This window comes from Equus przewalskii, chromosome 32 (genome assembly GCF_037783145.1).
Source record: "Equus przewalskii isolate Varuska chromosome 32, EquPr2, whole genome shotgun sequence".
Lineage (NCBI taxonomy): Eukaryota > Metazoa > Chordata > Mammalia > Perissodactyla > Equidae > Equus > Equus przewalskii.
The window spans coordinates 12,379,943-12,401,120 of record NC_091862.1 but is presented as its reverse complement, the minus strand read 5'-3'; the positions used below and the strand labels follow the sequence as shown (position 1 = coordinate 12,401,120).

Here is a 21,178-nt window from a genome sequence, read left to right as displayed (position 1 = left end):
ACACCAAACCCCCTCCCTCTCTCAGCTCCAAGTTGATTATCACATTCTCATTAAGTTCAACATATCAATTTTAACATATCATGTGCTAATCCCTATGTACTAATGTATCACCAACATCCCACAGTTTCGTCTTTCTTCAGTTGTTGTATGGCCACTCCATCCTACATTTACTATACTGCCTTCTTGAATGTCATGATGTCAATCACGTTCTCCATGGAGAGTTTACTGTAGTCACATCTGTCATCATCATTACATGTTTGATTTTTGGTTAAGCTGTTGTTGGGTTTTTCTGTGTGTATAAAGGAGTATTTACTTAATGCAGTATTATTTTGAATTTGATCATGTGATAAAATAGCCAGAAAAAGTTGAAACTTACCTCTGCCACTTCCTTTTGAAAAGTCAATGTCATCTGGGTTCTGCCATAAGCAAAAGGTCCATCTCTACGAGAAACATTTTCAAGCCACTTGATGATCAGTGGAGTTGATACACTAAAAGGCAGATTTCCAATAATATGTACATTTGGAGGATCTGGATGGCAGAAGAAAAAACAACTTGGAATGAATATATATTCTGAATAAATTTTAGTTAAGGGTAAAATCAAATTGGATATTAATAGCATCAAACAAAAATATATGAAAAGATATGGCTGAGTATTTTTTCAGTCCATTTATTCTTCAAAAGCAATATACTCTCACAATCAGCTTTGGATTATTAAGGGAAAAAATTCTACCTAATTAGTGTTCAGAGTTGGTTTATGGGAAAAGAGAATTTGCTTCAGACATGACGAGGTCAAAGTGCCTGTGGGACACCCAGATGAAGCTGTCAGAGGGTCAGAAGCCCAGGAAGGGGATACAGGCTGGACATAAAGATGTTAAGTGTCTGCATTATATAGGTGGTCAGTGAAACCGTAGGAGTGGAGTAATGTAGTAATCTGTAGCATGAAAAGAGAGATGCCTCAAAAGAAAAATCTCAGAAACAACATGTAAGAGGTGGGTGGAAAAATAACCACCAGCAAAGGTTTGAGAAAGCTCCCAATAACGTTAAAGGAAAAGTAGGAGGGCCTGGTATCAGGGAAGACAGGAGCAGAGAAATCCTCCAGAAGACAGTAGTCAACAGTTAAATGAATGCTGGAGGACTCCAAGGTTTGAAATAGGCAATCAGGATGTCACAGTGACTCAAGCGTGGCTGGGGCAGGGGCGGAAACCTGAAGGCAGCGTGCTGAGAAGAGAGCGGCATGTTGGAAGGTGGAGGTGGACAGCGGGAACCAGTCCGAAGGAGCCTAGCTGTGGAGAGGCCAGAGGCACGGTCGCAGCTAGACGGGCGTGCACCAAAATCGCTCCTCCATTTGTTCTGAGGGGTTGTGGAGGCAAGAAACCTATCCTGTCTACCTATGTATTCCAAAGAGCTGGCACATAGCAGGAACCCCGTAAACACTGTCCATGAAGGAAGAGCGCCCTGGTTGGTCATCGAATGCAAAAGAATGGAAATAAAGGTACAAGAAAGGCTTGGGTGTGGCTTAGTTTACTAAAACATTTCTTTTCCACCACTGGGAAAAAGTAACACTTCAGAGTTCACCCCATCCTTACACGGTATCATAAAAATGACAAGTTTATGTGAACAGAACCCAAAGAATTTGAAAAATATGACACAAATAAATTAGAATTAAGAAAAAGTAATTAGATTTTATATTTTTGAAGAAAGTAGAAAAGCAAAAAAAAAATTACAATGCACAATACTTAATTCTGTTCAGATAATTTTTAGGATAAATGTATAACAACAAACATTTGTAATACATAATAAATAATATAAACATTTGTAATAAAAATAATTACAAAAGAAAATAAGAGAACCAAACCAAGTCACTTACCATCCTCCCAGTGTCTTTTAAGACTTTCTGGAAAAGCCCTTTCTATCTTAAATGTCAACACATCTCCATGGACAATTCTCAGTTTTCCGGGTGCTGCATCAGAAAGCATCTAGTTACAAAAAGGTCAATAAAATGAGCTCATACACTTTGGAGAAGAATGAAACTAATTTTTTTTTTTTTTTTTTTACTTCAAATCTGTGCATCATTAAATCAACCTGAAAAGCCAGAGAATAGGAGTGATCATTAATGAACTCGTAGTATACTGTGTCCACTGCAATAGACAATTGTGGCGTTTCACTTTTAACACATAGCAATGACTGGGGATGGTAACAGATAATAGTATAACGATAGCTTATAATTTCACAAATAATATATCAACATAATTTCGACCCTCAGAATGATTTGTATTTCTGTATAAATTTAGCAAAAACTCAATTTCAATCCGTAAGTTTTTAAATTAAAGACTAAGGACATTATAATGAAATACTGACAATTAATTAGGAATAAAGCATATGAAAGATGAGCTCAATTCAACTAAATCTTTATAGCCTAAATGTATACAAAGGAGTCTATGTATTAACAAGATCTTTAACGTAATCCATGGGTAGATTCAAGCCAACAGGAAAGTCATTTGTCATTGCCGAGCTGTCTGAGACACTCAACATGACCACAGCGCCCCCAATCTTAACATTTCTTGATCCACAGGCACTTTGAACCTAATGAATCATCCTGCATGAACAGTAGCTACCTCCTAGCTTATTTCTACCTTCCTAACCATGTGCTTTCCTTCAGTCTTTCCGAGTAAAAAAGAAAAAAAAAATGCACCCATTCCGCTGTTATCTTCTTTTTCTTCATTTCATCCACCTCAGCACCACACCTTAAGAAATGCTCTCACAGTACCGAAGTGCCGGCACCCAGCTAAAATGAGCCCTATAGCTAAGCCGTCTATAAATCTATGCTGTGTTAAGTGCCCCTGTACCCAACACAAACTTGATTCTCAAAGTCCTTGGTAAAAAAACCAGATGCAGTCCCTGAGCTTATAAGGTTTAAAACATGGGAGTAAATATAATCAACGAGAACAAACATCATTACTAAAGTAATTAAAAGCAAGAGGTGACCCTCTGCCCACAGTAAGTCTCAGCTCAGGGAGCTCAAAGAACCTCGGCTCCATCCAATTCAAGGCATTTCTGCCCTGAGCACCCCGGGGTCTTGCTTTTCAATTGGTCCTCAATTAAAGCTGACTTCCTCTCCTAACTCTCTCCTTGCCTAACTCAGGCAGCTGACAGGAAGGATGAAAGAAACATCACATAAGCCAGAGAGGAGACACTGGACCAAGGCACCCAGGCTGTAGATTCCTCCTACCTTTGGGTCAACACTGGGCCTTGCACGTGCGTCTTTATAGCACTTAAAACACACTGGACCACAATGATGCCCATACAGGGTTCTCTCCCTGCAACAACATAGGCTCCTTAAGGGCAGCACCTGTTTCCTTCTACCTCACGGGCCTGCAGCTACAATAGTCCATAGTAGGGGCTTCATATATATTTGATGAGTGAATGAACAAGTAAATGACCAAACGGCATTCAATTTTCTGTCAAGTTGGAGACTTCCTCTCCTAGCCTTCGAGATTTTTGGCTCCCAAAATTTCTAAGGTCAAGAAACTTGCAAAGATTTATTTCACTGATAGGCAGAATTATACACGTAATGTTTGTTTTAGAAATACATGGCTGAAATGCCTATATTGGTAAAAGGCTAAACATTTTAAGTGTGGGAATCATCCAGTTTACTATGTTTAGTCATGGTAATTTAGTAAAAATAACTGCATACCTCTGATATTACTGTACTTACAGATTATTTTAAATTACCATGATTTGCTAAAACTTAATCTGATGAGTTCCAGACAATAAATCTTAGAAAACATAATAACTTCAATATACTGTAAATAAGAAAGGAGATAGTTCTCCATGCGACAGGCTGTTACTGTAGAAAACCTGTGTATTTAATAATAGAATTTACCGTCAATGAAGAACATTAGAATTTGTTTCTATAATTATGCCTCATATAATTAAAACAAAACAAATTAGCATACCAAAAACAAAAAGGCAGAACTAAAAGCCTATGTTTCACGATGTCAATATATAGAAAAGTAATTAGTAATTAAGACTAAAACCTAACAATGTAAACTTGGCTCTTTGGCATTAATTTACATGCTCTGATAACCACATCTGGAATGTTATTTTTTTCCACATTGACACACACAGCTGCATACCAGAAAACTGATATAATTCACATTCACCTTCCTTTCATAGGGTTAAAGTTCCATTTCTATTATGTTTCTTTGGGACTCCCCTTCAGGCTTAAGTCTCAGTCAGTGACAAAGCAAACCCTCTCATCCTTTAAAACGTCTCCCTCTTCCATGACTACTTTGTAGTTGCTTCCCCTTCCCAACTCCCCACTGCAGAAAGAATGGAGGCTGGAGCTCACAGCTTTACGTGAGGGCCCTGCAGCAATTATCAGGGGAAAAAGCGCCACACAAACTGAAATGATAGTATGATTACAGACAACAGCCATTTAAACACCTAATGATACTCAGCAGAGACACAGAAGGACGTTCTAACCAACCGCTAACAGAGAAAAATGTTTTTATTATCATAATGATATTGGAGCACGGTGGAGGGGTGGAAAAGATCACTATTACAGCCCTTCAAGAATAACACTGTGCCTTACACTTCAAAACCCTGGAGATGTTACCTCGTAATGTGCTCAAAGGCACAGATGACTATGAATGCAGACACTTGATTACAGCCAAATGAGTATTTTTACAGACACTCTTAAATTGTTCTATCATTTTTATTTTAGTTTTATTTTAGTTTTCAATCCTATATTCTTTCAAAATGAGATGTAAGTAAGCTTAGAGTAAAAGCCATTCATTAAATAAAATAAAAGAAGAAACAGAAAACCAAAACCATGCAAAGGAGAAGCATGCATGTAAATCATACAAGCCAACAATCCTCAAGATGTTAGCTCTCACGACTGACATAGTGAATTATGTAATTCTTATTCTCTATTGGAAGTACTTATATCAAGTACTTATATCAAGTCTCCAAGAGAGAAAATGTTTTTTTTCTGGTATTAAATAGGTTTTCCAAAGGGTACCTGGAACAAAATAATGGAGAATGTCTTTAATAAAAATGAGAAAAACGCAGAAGTATTGTTCATATGGTCACTTAAAAATCTCTCTCCTCTAACAAGTCAAGGCTTAGTGAAGGCTTTTCTGCGGAAGGCAAGTAACGACAGTCCTTCTACGTAGTTTCTTGGTGATCTAATTTGATGAAGAAAGAATTTATGCAAGTCTTGGAACTTACGCACAATTATAAATTCCTTGAGAACGAAAAACAGTATCGAATAGCTATTTTGTGTGTTTTATGCGACCTTCTCACGGCGAGGGCTCATGGCAGCCAACACTGTACAGTGGGCTAAGCATTCCTTTCACAGCCCAGGGTATTACCTTCTTCCTGACTTGCCACACAGTAGAAACCCAAACACTGCTGAAATGAGGGCTGGGCAAACTGTTAGGTAAACTACATGAGAATGAAGGAATCTACAATACGCAATATGAGAGGTGAAAAATAAAATTTTTATTCTTACTAGAATACACAGAAAAGAGTCATACTGTTAGACTAATAGAATTTAAGATAATGTTACAATAGACTCTTTTGAGGGTGAAGATTACGGCACAATTTCAAAAAGTCAACTTGCTTTGCTTTATATTCTTTTCATTTTTTATTTTTTTGAGGAAGATTGGCCCTGAGCTAACATCTGTTGCCACCTTCCTCTTTTTGCTTTAGGAAGATTGTGGCTGAGCTAAGATCTGTGCCAATCTTCCTCTATTTTATATGGGATGCCACCACAGCATGGCTCAATGAGTGGTGTGTATGTCCGTGCTGGGGATTCAAACCTGTGAACTTAACCACTTCACCACTGGGCCGGCCCCTTGCTTTGCTTTTTAAACAGGACCAGAACATGTACAGGAGAAACTCATTTACTCAGCCTCATCAAGGAATTAGATGTTTGATTTAGCACATTTTTCTATTCAACCAATGTTTACTCCTTGAAGTGTTAACATTTCTTAAAAAGAAACTTACAGGTGGAAATCTTTCTAAACTATATCGCATGCTTCTCTCCCTTAAGCTAACAACAATGAACCCAATTTCACCCTTTCCTTGATGACTTGGGTCACTGTTGTCAGTAGAGTAACAGCCTTAATGGTTATGATCTTTTACTAGTGCGCTTTTTTCAGTTTTTATATTTGCTTTTCATAGCTTGTCTGCCACAGTAATAACTTCTTGCCGTTGTGAGTGGGTCAGTTTCTAGCACTGATCTCTGTACTTCCAATTTGCAGTGGACTAGGAAATCACTTTGGCTGTAAGCTCTTTTTGCTTAGTTGTTGACTTCTGTCTATGTTATGATTAATTATGGTTATATCTATATCAAGTAAGTTATGTGTGTAAAGTATGTAATCATCTCACAACAGAAAGTCAGGCAATCTCCCTTTTTAAAAATTTGCTTGAGATGAAAGCATTTCAAATTTTTATTATCTCTGATTAAAAACAGCTCCTTTGCCAGGATGACTAAATCACTTTATATGTCCCTTTATAAGATGATGGGGAATGGGAATAATTATCATAGCAAACGTTCATTGGCTACTGGCAATACGCCAGGCTTTTTACATAAATTTCTATCTATCCTTGCAATAACCACAAAAGATAACTATTATTCCCATGCTGCAGAGGAGAAGCTGAAGCTAAAAAAGTTTCAACAGCAAGCTCAAGGTCACAAAGCTGGTACATGCCATATGTGAGACTTGAACACAAGCCTATTTGATTCTCAATACCATGAACTTTCCACTTTTCCTATCAAGTAGAAATAACCACTCTGTTTACCCATTATACAACCTAGAGGCAATACTAACAATAATCGAAGATGTACTATTGCCAAAATTCCATGAAATAAGCACATAACACTTAAGAAGAATCCTAAAGCTTCTCACTCCGGCCAAGATGCAATATAAGGGACCACATATACTCTTCTGCCTTAACAAATAAAAGATGGACAAAATAGATGAACCAATTTTCACACATCGGACAACAGGAAGCACAGGAAAACCTGCAGCTCCAAGAAGGTTAAGGAGCCCCACACACAAGAAACACAAAGAAAATGACACCAAGGCACATCGCGACAAAACTGCTCAAAACCAATGATAAAGAGGAAATCTTAAAAGTAGCCAGAGAAAAAGGCAGACAAGCAAAGATGAGGATGACAAGAGATTTCTTGTCAGAAACAATGCAAGTGAGAATTGAGCATAGTAGTATCTTTGGAGTACTGAAAGAAACTACTAGTATGTTTTTCAAAAATGAAGGCAAAATAAAACACTTTTTCAGACATACAAATGCTGAAAGATTCATCACCAACAGACCCGCACTAAGGAAAGGCTAAGAGAATTCTTTCAGGCAGAAAGAAAATGATACTAAATGGAAATACGGATGAGGAACAGTCAAAAGACTAACCACAGGGGTTAAGATGTAAGAATTTTTTATTATTATTTAAACGTCTTTAATATAGAACTGTTTTAAAACAAAAGTAGCATTGTATTGTGAACTTTGTAACATATGAAGAAGTAAAATGTATGACAACAATAACACAAAGGCCCGGAAGGGAGAGACGCAAGCACACTATTCTAAGATGTGCACACTGTAATGACGTCGTCGTATAATATTACTTGAAGAGAGACTGGGATGTGTTAAAGATGTACGCTGTATACCGTCAACAAACCACTAAAATAACAAAACGAAGGGTTACAGAAAATAAACCGCAGTTGGCTGAATACTGCCCGGTCGCACAAACATGTCTACATCCTGATCCCTGGAACCTGTGACTATGTTACCTACACAGTAAAAGGGACTTTGCAGATCTGACTGAATTAAAGATCCTCAGACGGGGAGATTTTCCTGGATTATCCAGCTGGACCCAAAGTAATCACAAGGGTCCTTCTAAGAGAGAGACAGGAGGATTGGAGTCAACAGGTAGGAGATGTGGAAGCAAGAGGTCCACGGGCTGTTGAATACAGATGGCCTCCAGAAGCTGAAAAGGCAAGGAAACAACTCTTCCTGAAGCCTTCAGAAGGAATGCAGCCCAACTGACCTTGACCTTAGCCTCTGACGCCCAGAACTGTAAGAGAATAAATCTGTGTCACTTTAAGCTAATGAGTTTGTGTAATCTGTTACAGCAACAATACAAAACTAATACATAAGGCAGAGATGGTTAGATTGGTGGGAAAAAAGCAAGACAACTATATGCTGCCTACAAGAAACTCACTTTAAATATAAAGACACAAATAGATTAAAAGAATAGAAAAAATATGCCAGTCTCATGCAAATCTGAAGAAAGCTGGAATGGCTACGTTAATATCAGACGAAGTAGATTTCAGAGGAAAGAATATCATCAGGGATCATGAGGATCATTTCCTAATGATAAAGGAGCCAATCATCACAAAGACATTACAATCCTAAATGTTTATGAACCTAATAACAGTGCTTCAAAATAGATGAAACTAAAACAGACAGAACTGCAAGGAGGGACAGACAAATCTGCAATAACAGTAAGAGAGGTTGATACCCTTCTCTCAATAAATGACAGAACAAGTAGACAAAAAATCACTAAGGATATAGAAGACTCGAATAACACCAACTTGACCTAATTGAAATTTATGCTCCACCCTACAGTAGCAGAATGCATATTCTTTTCACCAGAACACATGCTTACAGAAGAATATATAGTCTTTTCAGCAGAATGCATATTCTTTTCAAGTGCATAAGGAATATTTACCAAGATAGATCATATTCTATGCCATAAAACAAGTCTGAAAATTAAAAATGATTTAAGTCATGCAAAGTATGTTCTCTGATAACAATGGAATTAAACTAAAGATTAATAACAGAGTGTATGGAAAAAACCCAAGTTTTCAAACTAAATGATACACTTCTAGATAAGCCACAAGTCAAATAGGAAATTAAAAGGAAAACTGAAGCTGAAGGTTTATGTGGAAATTTTGAACTTTTTTGGGAGTCTTTCTTTAAATCTAATCTCAAAAAACTTTTAAAAAAAGGAAATTAGAAAGTATTCTGAATGGAATGAAAAGGAAAACACAACATAGCAAAATTTGTGGGATTCCGCTAAAGCTGTACTGTGAGGGACATTTATAGCACTAAACATGTAAGAAAGTAAGAAAGGCCTTAAAAAAATGACCTCAGCTTCCACCTTGGAAAACTATAGAAAGAAGAACAAATTAAACCTAAAGCAAGCAGAAGGAAAAATATGACAAAGACTTCAGAGCAGAAATCAATGAAAGAGAAAACAGCAGAGAAAAATCAATGAAATCAAAAGCTGTTCTTTGTTTTGAGAAGATCAATAAAGTTGACCAATCTGTATGTAGCCAGACTGATCAGGGGAAAAAAAAGAGAGACATGCAAATTACCAATATCAGGAATGAGGGAGATAATACCACTACAGATTCTACAGATGGTTGGTTTACCATTAGAAAAATCAATATAATTCATCATATTAACAAACTAAAAGAGAAAAGCTGTATGGTTATCTCAATAAACTCAGAAAAATACTTTTGCAAATCCAAAATCCATTATTTCTTTTTATTATTTTTTGTGGGTGTGAGAAGGATTGACCCTGAGGTAACATCTGTTGCCAATCTTCCTCTTTTTTTTCGCTTGAGGAATACTGTCACTGAGCTAACATCTATGCCAATCTTCCTCTATTTTACGTGGGATGCTGCCATAGCATCGCTTGATGAGCAGTGCTAGGTCTGCACCCAGGATCTGAACCTGTGAACCCCAGGTCACTGAAGCAGAATACGCGAACTCAACCACTATGCTACCAGCCTGGCCCCATGTATTCATTATTAAAAAAAGAAAAACAACACCTCTCAGCAAACTTGGAACAGCAGGGACCTTCCTCAACCTGAAAAAGGAGATCTAGGAAACCCTACAACAACATGATACTCAATGGTGAAAGCCTGAATGCTCTGTTCCTAAGATCAGGGACAAACAAAGACGTCTATTCCTACCACTTCTATTTAAATTGTACTGGAAGTCCTAGTCAGTGCAATAAGACAAGAAGACATAGAGGCAAACAGGTTGGAATGGAGAAGGTAAAACTGCCTTTATTTGCAGGTGAAATGCTAGTATATGCAGAAAATCCTACAAAATATCCTCTAATAAGTGAGCATTTAGGTTGTAGGATACAAAGTCAACACCCAAAAATAAATGGTATTTCTATATAGTAGAAATAAACAACTGGAAATGGAAATTAAAAACCAGTACCATGTACAATAGCATCAAAAAATACGAAACAGGGGTAAATTTGATAAACAATGTGCAAGACTTGTACATTTAGAACTATAAAACCCTGCTGAGAGAAATCAGAGAACACCTAAATGAATGGGGAGATACACCATGTTTATACATCAGACTACTATGTCACTAAGATGCCAGTTCTCCCCAAAGTGATCTTTTCTTTTAATCCAATCCCAATCAAAATCCCATCAGGTGGCTGGCCCCGTGGCCCAGTGGTTAAGTTTGCACGCTCCGCTGCAGGCGGCCCAGTGTTTCGTTGGTTCGAATCCTGGGCACAGACATGGCACTGCTCATCAAACCATGCTGAGGCAGTGTCCCACATGCCACAACTAGAAGGACCCACAACGAAGAACATACAACTATGTACCGGGGGGCTTTGGGGAGAAAAAGGAAAAAAATAAAATCTTTGAAAAAAAAAAAACAATCCCATCAGGCTTTTTTAAAATAAAGGAAACTGACAATCTGATTTTAAAACTATACGGAAATGCAAAAGACCTAAATAGCCAAAACAATTTTGAAAAAGAAGAACAAGGTCGAAGACTTCACTACCTGCTCTCAAATCTCGCTATAAAGCTAGATGGTTGGTATTGGTGAACAGACAGACCTGTATATCAACGGAACAGAACCGCATGTCCAGAAAGAGACCAACACATATAAGATCAAGTGATTCTGGAAAACAGTTCCAAGGCAATTCGATAAGGAAAAGATAATATTTTCAATAAATGGTAAAAAAAAAAATGAACCTCTACCCTTACCTCACACTATATACAAAAGTTAACTCAAAATGTCTATCACAGACTTACACATAAAAGCTAAAACTATAAAACATCTAGAAGAAAACATAGGAGAAATTCTTAGTTTTAGTTTTGACAATTATTTTTAAAATAAGACACAAAACAGGTCAAATTTAAAAGGAAAAAATGATAAATTGCACTTCATAAAAACTAAGTATTTGCTCTTCAAAAGACACTGTTAATTGTCTAAGAAAATAAAAAGGTAAGACACATCTGAGGAGAAAGCACTGCAAAACACGTATCTGACAAAGCACCTGTATCTAAACTATATAAAGCTCTCTTATGATTCAATAATAAGACAAACAACCCATTTAAAAAATGCTCAAAATATCTGCACAAACAATTCCCCAAAGAAGATAGATGGGTAGCAAAAAAGCACATGAAAATACATCCAATATCATTATTCATTAGGGAAATGCAAATAAAAACCACAATAGGCTACCACTGAACACTCACTAGGATGGTTAAAATGAAAAAGACTGACCATACCGAGTGTGAGCAAGCATGTGCAGCAACTGGAACTCTCAAGCACAACTGGCGGGAATGTTACACGGTACAGCTGCCTTGTAAACAGTTTGGTAGTTTCACAAAAACTTAACATATATCTACCATCGGACCTAGACATTCCACATCTAGTTCTTCCCTGAAGAGAAACAAAAGTATATATTCAACGAAGATATGCATGTCAATGCTCATAATAACTTTATGTGTAATGGCCAAAAAGCAGAAACAACCAAAGTCCACCAACTGGTGAAAGGATTTACAAATTTGGTCTATCTATACAATGGAATACTAGTCAGCAATAAACAGGAGCAAACTATCAATAAACACCTCAACATGGATGAATTTCAAACTAATTATGCTTAGTGAGAGACATGAGGCAAAAAAAGTATATACTGTATGATTCCATTTATATAAAATTCTAAAAAACGGATAACAATCTACAGTGACAGAAAGCAGATCAGTGGTTGTCAGGATAGGGAAGAGGAGGAGGGAAGCTTGAATTATAAAGGAACACGAGGGATCTCGAAGGCGATGGATGTTCACTTTCTTGATTGCGGTGAGACTTTCACGTGATTACGCATTTGTCAAAACTCAGTCATTTCTATGCTTTTAATATGTACAGTTTATTGAACATTAATTATACCTCAATAAAGCTGTAAAACAAAGTAGTTAGTGCAGTAAAATCACCACAAATATTAGTTATTGTTATTAATATATGAAATCTTTAAAACAAACAAAAAAAATGAAGAAGAATTCGGACCGCTTATCTGAAGGAGAACCCATTACTTATAGAGTTATCACCAATTCAGAAATAGGGGAAGAACTTATCAAGACTTCAAGCTCCCTGAGGTGTCAAGAAATCTCACTCCCTCCAAGGCATACAGAATTGACCAGCTAAAAAATGTAACAATAAACAACCAAAAAATAATAAACAAAAAAAAATCCTGAGAGAATGCCACAACATTAAAAGAAGCCCTAGATGTCCCATGCCAGTTTGATGAGCTGGAGAAAGCCCCGGGGTTCCCCCAGCACCAGGCATTTTCTAGTGCTCCAAAAGACTAACATTACTTTTCTCCTGTACCTCTTTCCAGATTAGCAGTCTCCTGATCAGTCCTTAACTACGAGAGATGCCCAAGGCATGGGGTTGATAATTTAATCTATTACTGATATTGAAAATTGTATTGAGTGCTTACTAAGTATGAAGCATTCGCTTAATCCTCATAACAATCCCATGAGCGAACCGAGGCACAGAGACAGTGAGTTACCTGCCCAACATGACACAACCTAAATGGAAAAGGCTGAAGTTAAACCCAGGCTGAAGTCTGCGTTCTGTGCCACAAAACTATACTGTGATGCTTTCACATATTAGATGTGTTCTTACTTTACAACATGCTGATAGCGAAAGCTATATGTTATCACTGTATTTTTTCCCCTAAAATGCCTCTTGATAATGTTATAAGAATTGAATTAAACTACAAATAACACACTTTCAGCTAGAAGACATTTTATAATTTATTACAATTTCTTTAAAAAGTAATTCTATTAGCTTAGAAATCACTAAAATGGAATCTTCAAAATAGATCACTCTCCTTCAGCCTTGATTCAGTTTTATGATTAATTTAGTACCTCTAAAAGAAAGTGGTTTTACATATTGAAACATTCTTTACAGGAAAATGAAGTCTATTTGATATTTCAGTACCCAACATTTCTTTTTAAGGCAAATTCCTTTCCTGCATATAAGACATTAAGAATTAATTTTGCTTCTTCTACAGAAACAGGTAAGTCAAATATACATTTCCTGCAGGGTAATTTACCTTGAAATTAACCTTCACATTTAGAAAAGAGAGCACAAAACTTTTTGATAATCAATGCTACACAATTACTTTCACTATTAAATGACACATTCAGTCAGCTAATTAAGATACATAGACAACCTTTTTATTTCCCATGTGAGACATTCCTGAACACCTGCTATGTACCGGGCACTCTTATATACGGCAGAGATACACCAGTGGACAAAACAGACAAAAATCTCTACCCTCATGGCACTCACATTCCAGAAGAGCGAGATCAGCAACAAACACGTAAGAGGAACATATCGATAGTGTCAGATGATGATAAGGCTAACGAGATCAATAAAACACAGCAGGGCGTTAGGAGCGCAGGGACTCAGGGAGTGCTGTTGAGGAGAGGAGGATGCAGTCGTCTTTTAAATAACCTGTCTTCAAAGATCTTTAATTGAGTGCTGGCCCGGTGGTACAGCAGTGAAGTGCACACATTTGGCTTCAGCGGCCTGGGGTTCACCAGTTTGGATCCCGTGTGAGGACATGGCACCACTTGGCAAGCCATGCTGTGGTAGGCGGCCCACATATAAAGTAGAAGAAGATGGGCACGGATGTTAGCTCAGGGCCAGTCTTCCTCAGCAAAAACTGGAGGATTGGCAGCACATGTTAGCTCAGAGCTAATCTTCCTCAAAGAAAAAAAGATCTTTAATTGAGATCAGAGAGGAGAATATGTCGATTAAGATGGGGATCAACAGAAATCTGATTCACCTCCTTGCCTAATGAGAAAGAATTACACGTAACAGATGGTGACACTGAGGGTTAAGAAGTCTCTTCAAGGGTAAAACTCAGAGGAGTATTCCCTGCGTTCAGAAAGGGCGAGATGAATAAACCTGAAGGAATTACACAGTGTTATTCAGTTTCTTTTTGTCATCTCATGACTTCACCAGAAATAATAACATGCCCACTTCCACCTCCAATTGAGATAAAGCGTTTCAAAGCAAAAATCACTATTAAATTTCACATTTGATCAGAGAATATGTACCATATAATAATCTTAAAATAAAGTTATACATCTGAAACCAATTCTGTCAATAAAGACTGGCAAAATTAGATAAAATTAAATATTATATAATTTTTAAAGCATAAAAATTGGATATAGCAAAATAATGAGGGAAAAAACCCTAGCTTTCTAAAAAAAAATCAGATGCATGCACATACAGCCCTAGATTTTCAAACAAATTTTCTCAAACTGTTCTGACAAAAATTAAACATTTTTCCATTATTATATACACAAGTATTACAATGTACTAATTTAATTAATTAATTTATTTATTTATTTATTTATTTATTTTGTGAGGAAGATTGGCCCCGAGCTAACATCTGTGCCAATCTTCCTCTATATTTATGTGGAATGCACCCACAGCATGGTCCACACCCAGGGTCCAAACCTATGAACCCTGGGCCACTGAAGGAGAGCGCGCCAACTTAACCACTATGCCACCGGGCCAGCCCCCTAGAACGTACGAATTTCAAACCAATTTCTCCCCTTGTATGAAAGTAATAATGCAGATAATTTTACTAATCTACTGGACTCACTTAATATATTGCTACTCATCTGAACCAAAGGCTAAGGGCTCTTTTAAAGTTTTAGAATGACAGAGGAATCAAACAAAGGCCCTTAAGTCAGTAAGTGCCCCCTATGAAGAATTCCCTTTACAAGATCCTTGATAGGATCTTTTCTACTGTTTGCCAACATATTAAAAATATAAGTCCCTCCTTATTTTAAATTCACATCTGCCTCCTTCAATTCCCACTTATTTGCTTTAATTCTTTCCCCAGGAAGATCAAAGTAAGCCTATCCTCTCCACTGCCAATTGCTGATAGGCAGCTATGAAGTCCCTCACTCAAGGCTTCTCTTCACCAGTTCCTTAAACATTTCTCCTATAATTACAGTACCTACTGTTTTAAAGATGCATGTATCACTGCATTCAGACCTCACCTTAAATCTGTAAGTGGTACAACTTCAGTCCTTCACTTAAATTCTCTTAAACAAATGCCTAAGCTTAACAATTAGTCTCTCTCAATAAAGCATATGTCTTCTTTATGAATATGACTTATTTTTGAAGGAATGGGCCATGACACTAGAGCTATCAGATTTTTTAAAAAGGTCACACACAACAAATTAGTTTGTTTAGCATTACCGCATAAAGCAGGTTTATTCAATTGTGGTCAACAGACCATGTGAAGATGCTTGTCAGAAATGCAGCTTTCGAGACCTCTGCAAACTACAGAATCACAATCTCTGGAATGCAGCCAGGGGATCCACAGTTTGAGGAGGAACCTATCCTTGAATACCCTGGGATTTAAGAATCATAGCCTAAAGATTTAAAGTGGGTTTTTGCCTCCTAAGAAAGACACATTAAGTACCTCACCTGTAATCCAGGAAGAAATCGACTATCCTTTTCAACCACCAGAAGTTCAGCAACACCGGCATTGAGAATGGATCTCGTGATTCCCCCTGGTCCAGGGCCCACTTCATAAACATAAGCATTTGTCAGAGTGCCAGCTTTCCTTACAATTTTATCTAGAGAAAAGAAAGTTTGAGTTATCTCGATTATCTTGGAAAACTGCAAAGTGCAGAATTTAAAAAGAAAACTAATCTATACAAAATCTTATCAGCCATTGCTCAATCAATTCTTTATATACAATATTTATCTAATTATTTAACTCTCAACCCAAACCAACATATAGTGGCCAATCAATGTTCTATCACATCACAGTTGAGTCGTACCAGTTCCTTAACCAAAATAGGATCATCGTGACAAATTTCATTAAATTTAGCTACTATTCTATTTTCTAATCAGTTCCTCAGCCAAGCCAATCAGTTCCTAAGAGGAAAGTGACTGGATTAGCATGCTGCACTTCGCTACAGTTCTTGAACATCAAATATTTGAGTAAGCAAGACTAGCTTCACATTCAGAATTTTCAATGTTGTTAGTTAAAAATCCAGAAGCAAAAAGTGCTGGCAGTCTCCATTTTTACCTATAGACATCTAGCCAATGGCAACAGCAACAAGTTCCTGGATCACAGGACTTGCAGAAATTCGGATTCTTGGTCATTTTTAGGAAAAAGTTAAATATAACAGTGGAGGCTTTTCAAGCTTTGCAAACATTTAAGTCGATATCGAAAAATTAAATTTTTAATTAATTTCTTTAAATCAGGAAACCTTAAGAAATCAGGGAAAAGCAGATTACTGAGGATTCATTGCAAGTAATCACTTCTGGAAAAATACACAATGAGCTGGTCTTACTGACTGTGAGATACTGAAATCCAAGCAACTGGGCCTGGTGGGATTGTGACAATTCAGTCACTGAAAAAACACCAGTACTTCATGGCAGTGTTTGGTGATACTGTGCAGTCCCATTTTTGCTTCTGTTGATAACCTACCTTTGCAGGCTTAAAGGCAAAAACAGTGTGTCAACCAACCAGAAACAGTTTTCTCTTTTAACGGGGGCAGGAAGAGAATTAGCAACCACTGACCATCTATTTGTTAGAAGTGCTTTCCATGCTTTTTCACAACAAATCTTTGCAACACGTTACCTAAGAACTACTATGCCAATAAACCTTTCAGTCTCCTTGTCTGTTGGTTTACGTGTGCAAACTTATCTAGAAAGCAAACGGCTGAGAAGCAACTTCAGGTCAGGTGTCAATTATAAAGCCAATCCTTCCTCCACTACAGACCATACCTCCCGGAGGAAACAGAGATTATACAGTAAGCGCAGGCAGGATGAAGCGAATTTAATATTCTCATTTTTAAGAGAGCTATTGCAGCTGGCAGATCAGTGGCTCTGCTCTCAAACTTTTCCACCACAAATACAGTAATATCAAAGACGCACTGTCAATTCACCAAGCTTGGGTTTCAACTGTGCTCTGCTCTCTCCTGAGCTTCTCACCTCAGACAAGTACCTTAATCTTCCCTGACTTTGGTTCCCACAGAAGGGAGAATAAGAGTATCCAGATTCTGGAATTTACTCCCGAGGCTGAATAAAGGCTCAGATGAGAAAACGTATAAGAAGGAATTTTTTCAACACAAAGATCTATATTTTCACCATTTCAGAATGGTGCTTTAAATACCTAGATTGTGGCTAACGATTGCCAGAAAAGGCAGAAAAGAATTTTAGAGGTGGGTAACCCCAGCTCTTGTAGGAGGGCCCTCTTCCATCTAAGAGAGGAGAAAACTGAAGCAGAGTTAAGTTATTCCCAAAGGCATACTCCTACTGGCAGCATAAATAAACCATTTTATTCGTACTTTGTGCACTGTACTTCATTTAACTGAAAGTGAACTTTCTGCGTGTGACTTACTGATCTTTTCAACTTCTGACGGGGGGCCAAATAGAATATCAAAATCTTAAAGACGGTAAGTACTCCACCAGCGAATTAGTGTTAGTATCTGTAACACGTCTTATTCTTGCAATCTCATCTTTTAGAAGAGTATCACTGAGAAACGGGGGTGGTGGTTAAACAATGTCTACATTTACCAAAACCGCTCAAACTCTGTGCTTCAAACTGGGGGATTTATCGTACATCAATTTTTCCTCAGAAAAAGTGATTCACAATAAGGAGTGGGAATGTACACTTGCTAAATGGAAGCTCCCTGCGGACAGACTGCCTCGTCCACTGTCACAGCGCATCCTCAGCACGAGCACCTAGAATGCTCCATATATATTTACTAAACGCACATGCGAGCCTTCGAGGGTTTCTTAGACTCAACAAGAAACCGTTTAAAGAAGTCCTACGAGTGATACTTTTTCGACCTGTTATTGACAAAATCCCTGCACTAATTTAATTCTGATCATTTGAAACTACAGGAAAAGCCAATCTCCTCAACACATGCAATGCACGTCCTAGGGCGACCGCAGCGAGATTCGAATCCGTCTTCCCGGGTGGGGTTCCGGGAGCAAACCCCGAACCCACGCGTCCCCTGGGCGGTGGGGCTCCGGAGTTTGGCACAAAGCGGTGGAAGGACCTGACTAAAGGTCCCCTGCACCCAGAGCCTGACCTCGGACACCCGTCCGCAGGACCCCCGGCCCGCGCCCCCAAGGACGCGGGGGAGACCCTTGGGGGCACTGATAAGCCATCCACCTGTGAGCCTCAAGTCCAGGAGAAAATTCTGGGAGAGCTGCTTCACCGCATGCAGTCTGAACAACTTAATGATTTCCCGAATCGTGGGCAACGGCGGGAGACGGAAGGTGCTGAGAGACGCCCCGGCAGCCATGACGCCCGCGGGGCAGCCCGGGCCTCCCGCGGGCCTCTCCGCGCAGCTGCCGCAGCACCCGGCGGGGGAGGAGCCTGGGGCACTACGGCCCGCCTCTGAGCCCACCTCATTGGTCGGATGGACCCCGACGGAAGCGCTGAGCGCGGACAGGAAATCCGGGCGCACCCAGAGCGCATGCGCGGCGAACCGCTTCACGCGGTGCAGGCTGGGTGAGCCCTGCAGCCGCACGACGGGGCGGTGGAGGAGCCGCGTGGGCGAGGCTTTTCCGGGCGGCAGGAGCGGCCCGTAGGGCGGGGCGAGGCGGGGCCTGAGCAGGGATGGGGAGGGGCGGATCCGAGGATCGGAGGATCCCGGCAAAGCACCGGGCGATCGGCTTTCCCAGTACCTCTCTCTGAATAGTTGCGGGAAACTGATTGGCAGCAATTGGCAAAAACTCTCTCTTAAGGTTGGATGTTTTGAGAACCTCAGCACTGCAGGTGCCGGATGGCAGGTTTCTACCTTCTCTCAGCCTTAATGTTTTCATCTGTTAAACGGACATAATGTCTGCCTTAAAATTGTGAGCCCTGAATGAGAGAGGTCACTTGGTGTGCAAATTCAGAACACAGTGCAATGCATGGCCCATAGTAAGCCCTCAATCAATGGTGGCCATTACAACTATAATTATCCAGCAGGTGGATGCGACCCAGATTAGTTAGACGGTACCCCTCTACTCTAGTACTTTAGACTTTTCGTATATATCGAATATTTGTTTATTAACCTTTCACTAGCAGTCTTGTGAAACAAATAGGATAGGTATTACTACCTTCAGTTTACAGCGGAGGAAACAAAAAGTGAAGAGAGGTGATAAAACAGTGAAATGCACAAAGCTAGATAATTGTGGAACCCAGATCCACTGTAAGTTTCCTGACAAGTATGGTGGCTGCTCTGTCTACTAACCTGCCTGTGCATTGAGAATTGGTTGCCGCTCCTTGTTTACCAGTCCCAAAGTTTTGTTATTGCCCCTTCATGCTCCAAGTATTGCAGCCTGTCCTTGCAATAACTGGAAAGCTAAGGATGAAAGGGAAGGGAAATAAACATGATAGTACTAATAATAGCTAACATTCACTGAGCTTTTTCCAAAGTACCAGGCTTCACAGCTGAGTGCTTTACAACTATTATCTCATTAATTGTTGTAAAGATAAAGGCTTAGAGAGGTTAATTGTTGTAAAGATAAAGGCTTAGCAATTTGCCCGAGGCTGCACAACTAATAATTGGTAGAATCAGGATTTGAATCCACAAGTCTGTGTCCAGAGCCTGCTTTTTAAGCAGTGTGGTCAAGGTAGAGAGGTCATTTGACTTGCCAAGGATGGTTACATCCAAGAACACAGAAAAGACTCAAATCTGAGTTCTGTCTTTCCATTTACCGGAGAAAACAACAAAGCAAAGAAAGATTAAAATCTCTGATAGATGGGAGAATTTAACTTTTCTAACCCTGTTTTTTGCAAATTACTGCACTGATCACAAATGAATCATAATCTTTTTTTTTCTCAGAGTAGTAAGTTTAAAATAAAGCTAATGGAAAAACAAATAACTGTGGGTATGATATAGAAATGAGGCGACTATTGAAATCCCAGTGGAAAACCCAACCGCCTTCTGTTACAGCTGTATTAGAAGGACTGTGAGATGGTTTGAAATAACTTCTAGCTTTAGAAAATTGGGAAGTGACTCCCATGGAGTTAAGGCAATTTGTGCAAGATGGCATAGAAATGAAGGTTAAAGCCTAAACTCTTGATTCAGAGCTCTTCTTTTCTGTAACATATTACTCCTGGGAAGGCACTCATTCACAGTTTTATCCATTGTTTCATTTACTCCTCACAACGGTCCTGTGTGGATGAGATTCTTATTTTGATTTTACTGTGAAGAAATAGAGGGAGGTGAGGTCAGTTGACTTGCCCAGGGTCACACAGCAAAGTACAGAAAGAAGACTTTAACCTGACTTCTTTCTTTTCTGAGTTCTGATCTCATGGGCTATGGCCCCTCAAGTATTAACTTAAATTATTTTAAAGTTAATTATTTAATTAATCATGTTAATTTTATAAAGTTATTTAAGTATATAGAATATAAATCTGGGTATAAACTTAAGTTTACAGTTTTCATATGACTATTTAAAATGCAATTACAATAAATACATGCAAAGCTACAAAACTAATAAAAATGATGTATGATGTTAAATCATTGCTCTTAATGCAGATTAGGGAGTGTTCTTTTTTTAAAGTTCAGCTTATGGGGGCTGGCCCAGTGAAGTAGTGGTTAAGTTCACACACTCCACTTCGGCAGCCTAGGGTTCGCAGGTTCAGATCCTGGGCGCAGACCTAGCACCACTTATCAAGCCATGCTGTGGCGGCATCTCACATAAAATAGAGGAAGACTGGCAGAGATGTTAGCTCAGGGCCAATACTCCTCACAAAACAAACAAAAGAATAAGGTTCAGCTTACCAGTGCTATAGTGTGCCATCTAATGATTAAATTTCCGGATCCAAACTGCCACC

At 38.7% G+C, this 21,178-nt stretch overlaps 1 protein-coding gene across 1 annotated transcript in view; it reads right to left on the bottom strand.

The window, feature by feature from the left end:
• Positions 1 to 18,736, bottom strand: part of TFB1M (transcription factor B1, mitochondrial) — a 68,022-nt gene extending 49,286 nt beyond the window's left edge. The window contains exons 1-4 of the mRNA XM_070603153.1: positions 18,518 to 18,736; positions 15,808 to 15,959; positions 1,868 to 1,976; positions 377 to 528 (exon numbers count right to left, since the gene is read on the bottom strand). Coding sequence (XP_070459254.1) covers positions 377 to 528; positions 1,868 to 1,976; positions 15,808 to 15,959; positions 18,518 to 18,650 — 546 coding nt within the window. The 5' untranslated portion in view covers positions 18,651 to 18,736. The remainder of the gene's footprint in view (positions 1 to 376; positions 529 to 1,867; positions 1,977 to 15,807; positions 15,960 to 18,517) is intronic.
• Positions 18,737 to 21,178: the final 2,442 nt, after the last annotated feature.